General features: G+C 41.4%; 2 protein-coding genes across 3 annotated transcripts; one reads left to right on the forward strand and one right to left on the reverse strand.

Annotated features, from left to right (window-relative positions):
• Positions 1 to 589: 589 nt before the first annotated feature.
• LOC124040182 (glucose-induced degradation protein 4 homolog) lies at positions 590 to 4,064 on the reverse strand. Its single transcript, XM_046357112.1, has 6 exons — positions 3,586 to 4,064; positions 3,179 to 3,238; positions 2,948 to 3,055; positions 2,325 to 2,426; positions 2,082 to 2,212; positions 590 to 1,725 (listed from the first exon to the last, which is right to left on the reverse strand). Exons 1-6 carry the CDS (start codon positions 3,772 to 3,774, stop codon positions 1,662 to 1,664), a joined length of 654 nt encoding a protein of 217 aa, XP_046213068.1. The 5' UTR covers positions 3,775 to 4,064; the 3' UTR covers positions 590 to 1,661.
• LOC124040181 (ATP synthase mitochondrial F1 complex assembly factor 2-like) lies at positions 3,622 to 8,489 on the forward strand. Of its 2 annotated transcripts, none has more exons than XM_046357111.1 (8): positions 3,622 to 4,551; positions 4,692 to 4,736; positions 4,876 to 5,024; positions 5,204 to 5,301; positions 5,427 to 5,507; positions 5,638 to 5,750; positions 6,097 to 6,155; positions 6,278 to 8,489. In XM_046357111.1, exons 1-8 carry the CDS (start codon positions 4,431 to 4,433, stop codon positions 6,413 to 6,415), a joined length of 804 nt encoding a protein of 267 aa, XP_046213067.1. In that variant the 5' UTR covers positions 3,622 to 4,430; the 3' UTR covers positions 6,416 to 8,489. The 2 variants fall into 2 exon arrangements, with proteins under 2 accessions (XP_046213067.1, XP_046213066.1); XM_046357110.1 differs by having other exon boundaries at positions 3,632 to 4,551; positions 6,040 to 6,155; positions 6,278 to 8,486.
• Positions 8,490 to 8,816: the final 327 nt, after the last annotated feature.

The raw sequence follows: 8,816 nt of genomic DNA on the forward strand, positions 1-8,816 counted from the left end.
AACCTGTCTCCTCCCCTTCATCTACACTGATTGAAGTGGATGTAGCAAGTGACATCAATAAGGGATCATAGCTTTAACCTTGATTCATCAGTCTGTCATGGAAAGAGCAAGGGTTCTTAATATTTGACATACTGTGTATTTGTCCAGCTAGAATAATATTTAGTTCATTGTGTGTTTTTGTGGAGTAATATAAATAACAGGACCCATTGCTAGTATGTCAGTGAAGTACAGTTCATACAATAGTCTTAAAAGAAAAAAACATAAGGGGTGTTTTGATATGATTTACTCCATTCTTCACAACCACACCAATCTGCTTTCGGTCCATACTCACACACTCACTCACATTTTGCTACAGTTTAAAAAGATGGCACAATTGCATGGACAGGTGCAAATGTGGAAGGGTAGTGCTTGAAAAGGGCAATTAGACAAAAATATTTCCTTTTAACAGTAAGACATTTTGAATACTATTTTATAGAATACATCTGGTTTTTGAAACTTGGAGATGTATGGTTGAAGTCAAGAATGATGCTGTTGCATAATGCTGCATAGTTAACAATGAAGGGGCATGGACACCGAAGGAAAACAGAAGTTGGTGACAAAAGTATTTCTGTTTTAATGAATGCGAGTGAAAAGTAAAATGCTGCTGACTGCATGGGCCTAGTAACATATGATTCCATCTTAAATCCAACCATGACCTATGTGTTACATTACACATGTATATTGGATTAGAAGTGTGGCACTGGAGTTAAACCCAACGTGTGCAAATGAAACCCACGATACAAGAACCACAAGCACTCACAAATGTCACTTGTCTTTTCCACAGAGCACGGACCTCCAGACAGTCATTACTCTGTCGTCTGAACATTTACAACGAGTAGCTGAAGAGGTAACTTGCAAAATCTCTTTGCAGGCAATCAGAAGAGTTAGCCTAGATTGAAAATAAAACAATAACACTGTCATTCAATGAGCTATGAAGTGTTTAAAGCTTCAATCCAAAAGACAGAGTGTAGTTCATCAGAACATTATTCCACACGCTGACATTTCGCTTCAAAAGAGATCCCAGCGTTTGATAGAGTAGAGCAGAAGAATCTTTGTCCAATATCTGTTAAGCGCAGATGAGAATTGGATAAAAGCAGACAAATCCCCAGTTGCAAGAGGAAAACCCCAGCTTTATTTATAAAGTGTCCAAAGACAAGTGTTGTAGTACTGAAGACTCCTTGTTCATAACTCATGACTGGACCTTGACGCAGCAGAGTGAAAGTCAACAAGCTTTTAAAATCAGACGTTAAAACAAATTAAGAAATGATAAAGCATCACACTGCTATGGCTCTCTGCCCCAATCCCACAGGACTGAAGCTCCTGCCTGCCCTGGCTGGGGCAGAGCAGTCCTTTCCCTCTGTCTCTTCCATCCATCCATACCTTCCTCCGTGAAAGTTCCAGTCCAACAGACCTGCTTCCATCTGTCCATCAACAAATCCATCATTCCATTTCCTTTTCTTCCTCAGACAGAAAAGCACATCCTCTTGATAGGAGTAACAACACAGTTTTCATGTCCCCCCTTCCACCCATCCTTCCCCAGTCCTTCTCAGTCTTCATGCCTCCTTCATGTAGCTTCTGCAGGCCTAAAGTCTTTCTGAGCCAACAAAGCCACAATGCCTGGGTCACCGGAACTCATAGATGGCTGCACTGTGTTCCAGAACATGGGTGAGGTTCAGAGACTGGTACCTGTGACGGAGAGGGAGTCAGACAGTGCTATTTAGTGCAGATAGTCAGGAGAGGAGAAATGCATTGGCCAGTTGTACAGAGAGCAGTTGTACAGAGAGCAGTTATTCCATTTATTTTTGATTAGTTTAAAAAATATATTTAAAAAATAAGTTCACACCCCACAGAATTAGGGCATGAACTGCATCCTGACGCTGAGTAACCTGAGCAAATAAAATATTAATTTAAAGAAAAAAGAAACGCATAAGAACTGATGATGCACAGATGCATATTTTCTAAGTTCACAAGGCCTGGCTACATCTGAACCAGTTTTATCACATGTTCATCAATGACCCAGTTAGTATTTAGTCTCCTATTACCATTCTGAGCTCCTATGATAGTAGTATCCCTCTATGGTGGCTGTGGACTTTTGGAAGCAGATGTAGTAGAAACCAGCGAAGGAAGCACCACTGATGTCTTTAATGGTGTGATCAGGGACCAGGAACTGCTCCTGTGGAGGAGAATACAACAGTTAGTACATCATTATAACAACAGTATTTTTACAGGAAATGTTGCCAAACCTCATATCCATGATTCAGCTTTTCCATGGTAATGGAGCTTACCTTCCACCTCATGAAGATGTAGTCAGACTTCTTCAGCTCTTCATAGTCAAACTCATCCGAGTTGAACGTCTTTGCATACTGGTAGAAGGCCTGGAATTTGCCCTGGAGCCCAAATATAAAATTGTTAATCGCTGGAACAATACAATACGTTTAACAATCATAACTATTGTTCTTGCTTGACAAATCTACCGTTATCAGACCCCCCCCAGGTTCCAAACAAATTCAATCACTTTTCACCCGGTGCAAAGTCCACCCACCTGGGATAGCTTCATCGAATCCCCTCATTGCTTGAAATCACTGCCCCCACTTTAAACACCACATTCACCAAATCCTGATACGACTAAACAACCAGTGGCGGAACACCAAAAATAGCCCGTTAGCCGTCACATCCCAGGGAATTTTGACAGATGTCACAATACTATTTATTTTACATAGTCTGTCCACGAGAGATTAACAGCAACCAAAAAACATTAATGAGGGGGATGACACCCTCACATTCTCACCAGGAAAGATTATCTCCTACTTCATTTGACACGGAGGTCTAAAGCAGATCAACATGGGTGGAATCAGATTATTAAATTAAATTAGGCTAAATTAAATGAATAATCGCATATTCGATTTACCCAGTGCTTGCGATCCACATCCTCATCTGCATCCCACTTCCTGGTTAGAAACGGACGCTTCCTACTGATGATCTCCCCTGCAAAGAACGTAGTCAGAGTGGGGTATTCCTACAGAAGAAGAAAACAGAAAGAGAAACAAGTTATGCTGGGAATCAAAACCATGATTAAAATAAAAGGGTTAGAATAAACCTTTATTCAACCTCTTTTCGGTATCAAGTAAATCATTCTCACCTCTGTCAACCCTTTGATCTTCAAGTACCCACACAAGTATGAGTCTTCCATGGTCACATGCTGAAAGAAACAACACAAGACTTGAAAACAGTATGTAAATGTTCACTTGCTAGATAGTGGAATGAAGGATCATTCATTGTGTAACTTCTTTCCAATGGTGTCATGAGCCAACGATGCATCTGAACACAGCTGAATCACATTCTGGTAATAACATGTTCACTCCTAATGCCAGCTCACCTACCGTCACTGGAATGTAAATTCAATTAAATGATAACATCTAGGTTTCATGGCCGGTGATTATGAACACTCCTTCTGGAAGCTGGCAATCATTACGTGTTTTGACATTTTTGTCAGCACAATTAGTCGTCAGCTGACTGGCAAATGAAAGTTTCATAAATCTAACGGACCTGCAAAACAACCTCGACATCGTAGGAGTTGCCTTTGCTCTTCTGATGTCCTCGGAACTTGGAGCCGCTGTAGAGAAGCGAGGCGATAACACCGGGCTGGTGGGTGTTGATCAAGGGAGGTGGGATAAGCGAGGCCGAGGACTTGAAGGCCATGGGGGTGTTACTGGTGTATCCAGCGGGGACAGGCATAGTTCTGGTACCGCGGGAAGGACACCGACCGCAGTCAGTGGCCGTCCGGGCGATATATGTGGGAAGATGGTACAGAGAGCACGAATGAGGCGGCTCACCTACATCCAAATCCCTTCAAATGTAATACTTCAGGCACTCACACCAAGCTCCAGAAAAGTAAATGGACTTCGTCGCGGGCGTCATAAAACAGCAGCATTCTCTTCTCTCATTAGCCAAGGGATGCACTCGTCTAAAAGCGCGCTGCTCATTGGCTTATTTATCGCAACGCTATCAATGATTTTTGAGGATGTAGTCCTTTTCGCTCTGGCACTCTTCCAATCTGTTTGATTGTATAACAAGAATGGAACTACATTTCCCATGTATCTGGGAAATCGGTCAAACACGAAAGGTCACACATGCGATGCAGTGAGAGTTGTGCAAATACGATCGTATTTCTCCAAATGATTCGTTTTAGATCAGTCAACCTTCAACTACTCTTCGTCAGTCGTTTCTTATAGCAACAGTAGTGTGTCCTGCATTTTGAAAAGCGATTCTATCCGGCATTCATAATACCTGTTAGCTAACGTTGTTAGTTCAGCTAGCCAAGTCAACTGTAGGTTTGAATCCCACTTCAATTGGGGAAACCTGTTTGTTAAAACATCTCTGTCACTGACACGATGCTGAGGAATCTTGTGAGATTTCACAATTGTCTGGGGCATGCTTTCTCTCCCCCCACTGTCTGCCCAAGAGGTCAAATGTTGAAGCTGCTCTCTGTGAAATCCTACTCCATTATCACAGGTAAGAGATGCACCAGCCACTTGTTTCATCAAATATCAAGAAAAGGCTCTCGAGCTTGCTGGTTTACAGTGATCGTGGCTATGTGCACCACGGAGGTTCCACATTTCTTGTCAATGTTTACTTTGTTTCGCTCTCAACAGAAAGAAAGAAATTCTATGAGGATGTTAGCATATCCCATGGAGAGGGTGAGTACTGTAGCCGAACTTGGAGAGTGAGGGTCTTTCTCTCTTGAAATTATTTAAATAAGAAGTCTGAGTGCTAAGAATTCAAGAACTCACTTTAAAAAAATAAAAAACAAATTTAACCTTGATTTTTGGTCTGCAGGTGGCATGTTTGAGATCAACCTGGACCGGCGGAAACTGAAAACACCAGGAGGAAAGCTGTTCACAGCCCCCAACGAAGCCTTGGCCATTGCCGTGGCGAATGAATGGGATACTCAGAAAGACATTCTCAAGTTCTACAGCATGCATATGGTATGACCTTTTACCTCAGCACTTTTGTTCAATGCTTCATGTTGGCTGTATCTGAAATGGTCACTGTACCCCATACAGGGCACTACTTTCACGAGAGCTTTTGACTTGGGCCTAGATTCAAAATAATGCTCTATATGTGGGAAAATGGTGCAATTTGAGATTTGTTCTCTCTCCTCCAGACCACTCTCTGCAACACGGCCCTAGATAACCCTACGTTCCGCAGCAAGGACCAAATGATCACTGCTGCCCTCAAGTATCTGGAGACTGACACTATCTGGTACACAAGAGATATTTGTAGTAGAATAAGGGTTTAGGTTCGCTCCATCCAAAATTATTTCTACAGATCATTCATGTTTATGATTGCACAGGGATTGAAACTGTGAGTATGTTGTCTCCTTGCAGTTACAGAGTTGAGGAGCCTCCATCACTAGTTGAGCTTCAGAATAATGAATGGGACCCTGTGTTGAACTGGATTGAAGACCGGTTGGTTTCACTTTAACATGATCATTGACTCATTTTCTGTGAGTTACCTTCAAAAACTGGACATAGGGGGGGAAACAGAGATTTGTAGCATTGTCTCGCAAATACTTGAATGAATGTTTTTCTCTTTCAGGTACAACGTAGTCATTGGCTCCTCCACCAGTATACTGGGGCCAGAGATCCCACAGGCGACGATGGATACTTTCCGCCTGCACCTGGGTTCCTATAACTTCTGGTCCCTGACAGGTAAAAACATCTAAGAGTCATTAGAGGTGCTCCCGTCCCGTGCACATGTGCAAATTCTTTACTGTATGTTGGGGGCTAAAAAGGAATCCGCCTCTTGCCTAGACCAATGGACTGAAAATGGAGAGAGAATCGTCTCTATTTTCAGTTTGTTGGGCCACTTCAGGTAGAGCCTCTTGCTTTGCACTCAGAAGTAGGACCGGTGTTTATGATCACATAATATTGCAGAGTCTCAGTGAAATAGGCTGTACAAGACTACTAATATTCTTTGTGTGACCTCCTATGTGTGTAGGTCTGGAGTATGTGATCACCCAGCTGAAGTCAGTGGTGCTTGCCTTTGCTTTAATAGACAAACACATAACAGTGGAGCAGGCTGTGCTGCTGTCACGACTAGAGGAGGAGTTCCAGGTAGGAACTCGCCACAGAAACAATGCATATACAGAGAATAGAAAAGCGTTGTGGATATGTATTCAATCTCTTTCTCTCTTACTAATGATTTATTTTCCTCTGTCTCTTTTCCCTCTCCATAGATCGGGCATTGGGGAAATGTAGAGTGGGCTCATGATGTTGACCTGTATGAGCTGAGGTCACGTACAGCCGCAGGGGCACTGTTTGTACATTTCTCTTCTGAAAGTTCAACGGTCAAACGCAAACTCATGCAAGACTAAGGAGGACATTCAATGCTTCCCTGAGTCAACATAAACTCAGACAGGACTCTTAAGAGCAAAGGCAACAGAGGCAGTGTACTGGCCTCTGACTGGGAAGAAATCCCAACTCCTTCGGACTTGTGTTTATCTCTGGTTGTTGACCTTTGCGGAATAAAAACACATAATATTCTATGTCAATCAATCAAATGTATTTATGAAGCCCTTTTACATCAGCAGTGTCACAAAATGCTTCTACAGAAACCCGGCCTAAAACCCCAAAGGGCCTGGAAACATGATGTTCAATTGCATTCAATTCTACATCGGGCAAAAATGTGCGTTTGAATCAGGAAAGTTACATTTCATGACCTCTACAAGCCAGAATATTGAATAATATAATATTTTTATGTACTTTAGCGGTTGTTCCGTGCGGTAGGAATGAGGAAAGTATAATTACATCAACTTTTCAAAGCACTTGTAGTGCATTCAGATTTCTATCACCTGACACATGTTCACAAGATAAAAATACATGCACGAGACGCAGCAAAATTAAGGCAGTTATTTCACAACACATTAAGTGTGCCACTACTCTTCTACCATACAGGCTACCTGCCTAGGATACCTGTGATGGCAGGTAGCCTAGCGGTTAGAGCGTTGGACTACTAAACAGAAGGTTGCAACATCAAATCCCTGAGCTGGCAAGGTAAAATTATATTGTGCTAGTTAACCCACTGTTCCTAGGCTGTCATTGAAAATAAGACTTTGTTCTTAACTTACTTGCCTAGTTAAATAAAGGTAAAATATACATAAATATCTACAACACAAAAAAATCAAGTTTGTATGTGTATCTCCTTGCTGTTCCATAAGATAAATTTCAAGTGGTTATTTAAATCTGATTTTACTGCTTGCATGAGTTAATTGATGTGGAACATAGTTCCGTGGCTCCATGTAGTACTGTGCACCTCCCATAGTCTGTTCTGGACTTGGGGATTGTGAAGAGACCTCTGGTGGAATGTCTTGTGGAGTATGCATGGGTGTCCGAGCTGTGTGCTAGTAGTTTTAAACAGACAGCTCGGTGCATTCAACATGTCAATACTTCTCACAAATACAAGTAGGGATGAAGCCAATCTCTCATCTACTTTGAGATTGACATGCATATTATTAATGTTAGCTCTGTGTACATTTAAGGGCCAGTTGTTCTGCCCTATTATGGGCCAATTGTAGTTTTTCTAAGTCCCTCTGTGGCATCTGACCACATGACTGGACAGTAGTCCAGGTGTGACAAAACTAGGGCCTGTCGGACCTGCCTTTTTGATAATGTTAAGAAGGCAGAGTAGTGCTTTATTATGGACAGACATCTCCCCATATTAGCTACTATTGTGTCAATAAGTTTGTACAATGAGAGTTTAAAATCCAGGGTTACTCCAAGCAGTTTAGTCTCCTCAACTTGCTAAATTTCCACATGTATTCATTGCACACGAATAATGAGTACATGGCCTTTAAGGCCAGATTGTTCTTCAAGATGTTCAAACGTTCATAGATGTCCAGCAGGGTCAAATAATCAGTGATTATAGAGGGTGCAACAGGTCAGCACCTCAGGAGTAAATGTCAGTTGGCTTTTATAGAAAGAGAAAGATGTGTAATTTAATTTCAGTAAAGAGGAACAGGCTTCTCTGACACTCATTCCCTATAAAGTACAACTTGGCAGCAGCCAAGTATGATGATGGCCATCTCTTCTACAGTTTGTTTTGAATCAGTTGCTCAGTCATCAGTGACTTTTGGGAACATTGCATGTTTCTATGGAAACAGTGAGTGTTGTTCCTTCAGGGGAGGAATGTTAATTCCTTTTCCCCCTGTCTCAGCCCAGATGTCTCTCTCACTCCCACTGTATTATGCTTAGTAGCTTGTAGCAAAGCTGACTTAGTTTTTCTGTTGCTTCAGTAAAAATGTAATTTATCAATGGGTCAAACTGACTAAAACATGTTTATTGTTACATACACAGCTGTGACACACATCACCAGGTTTTTTGTCAAACCACTTTGAATCAAACCCTAAATGCATTAGAATAAAGATGTTCAGAAACACTGTTCTGTTATTTTTAAAGCAAACATTTTGAAATCCTAATGTATCGCTTGTGGACATGATAAGTTTTCTATGTAAACATACTTTGGATTGTGTGCACAGATTGTCAAATCTAATGTTTACATAACCATATTGGAAATAAGTCACAAACATGTTTTAACTATAAAAAATATTTTTATCTAGGTTTTCTTCATGTAGTCCTGTTAGATTCATGAATGCAGTGATGTTTGTCATTATTTACAATGGTCTGCAATGTAATGATCGACGTTTATGCTGCCCAATCAGATTGACGTACTGGATGTCTCTGACAATGCAATTGCTTGATGGGCGAGGCTTACTGTAT

This window comes from Oncorhynchus gorbuscha, linkage group LG07, assembly GCF_021184085.1.
Source record: "Oncorhynchus gorbuscha isolate QuinsamMale2020 ecotype Even-year linkage group LG07, OgorEven_v1.0, whole genome shotgun sequence".
In the NCBI taxonomy this organism is placed as follows: Eukaryota; Metazoa; Chordata; class Actinopteri; order Salmoniformes; family Salmonidae; genus Oncorhynchus; species Oncorhynchus gorbuscha.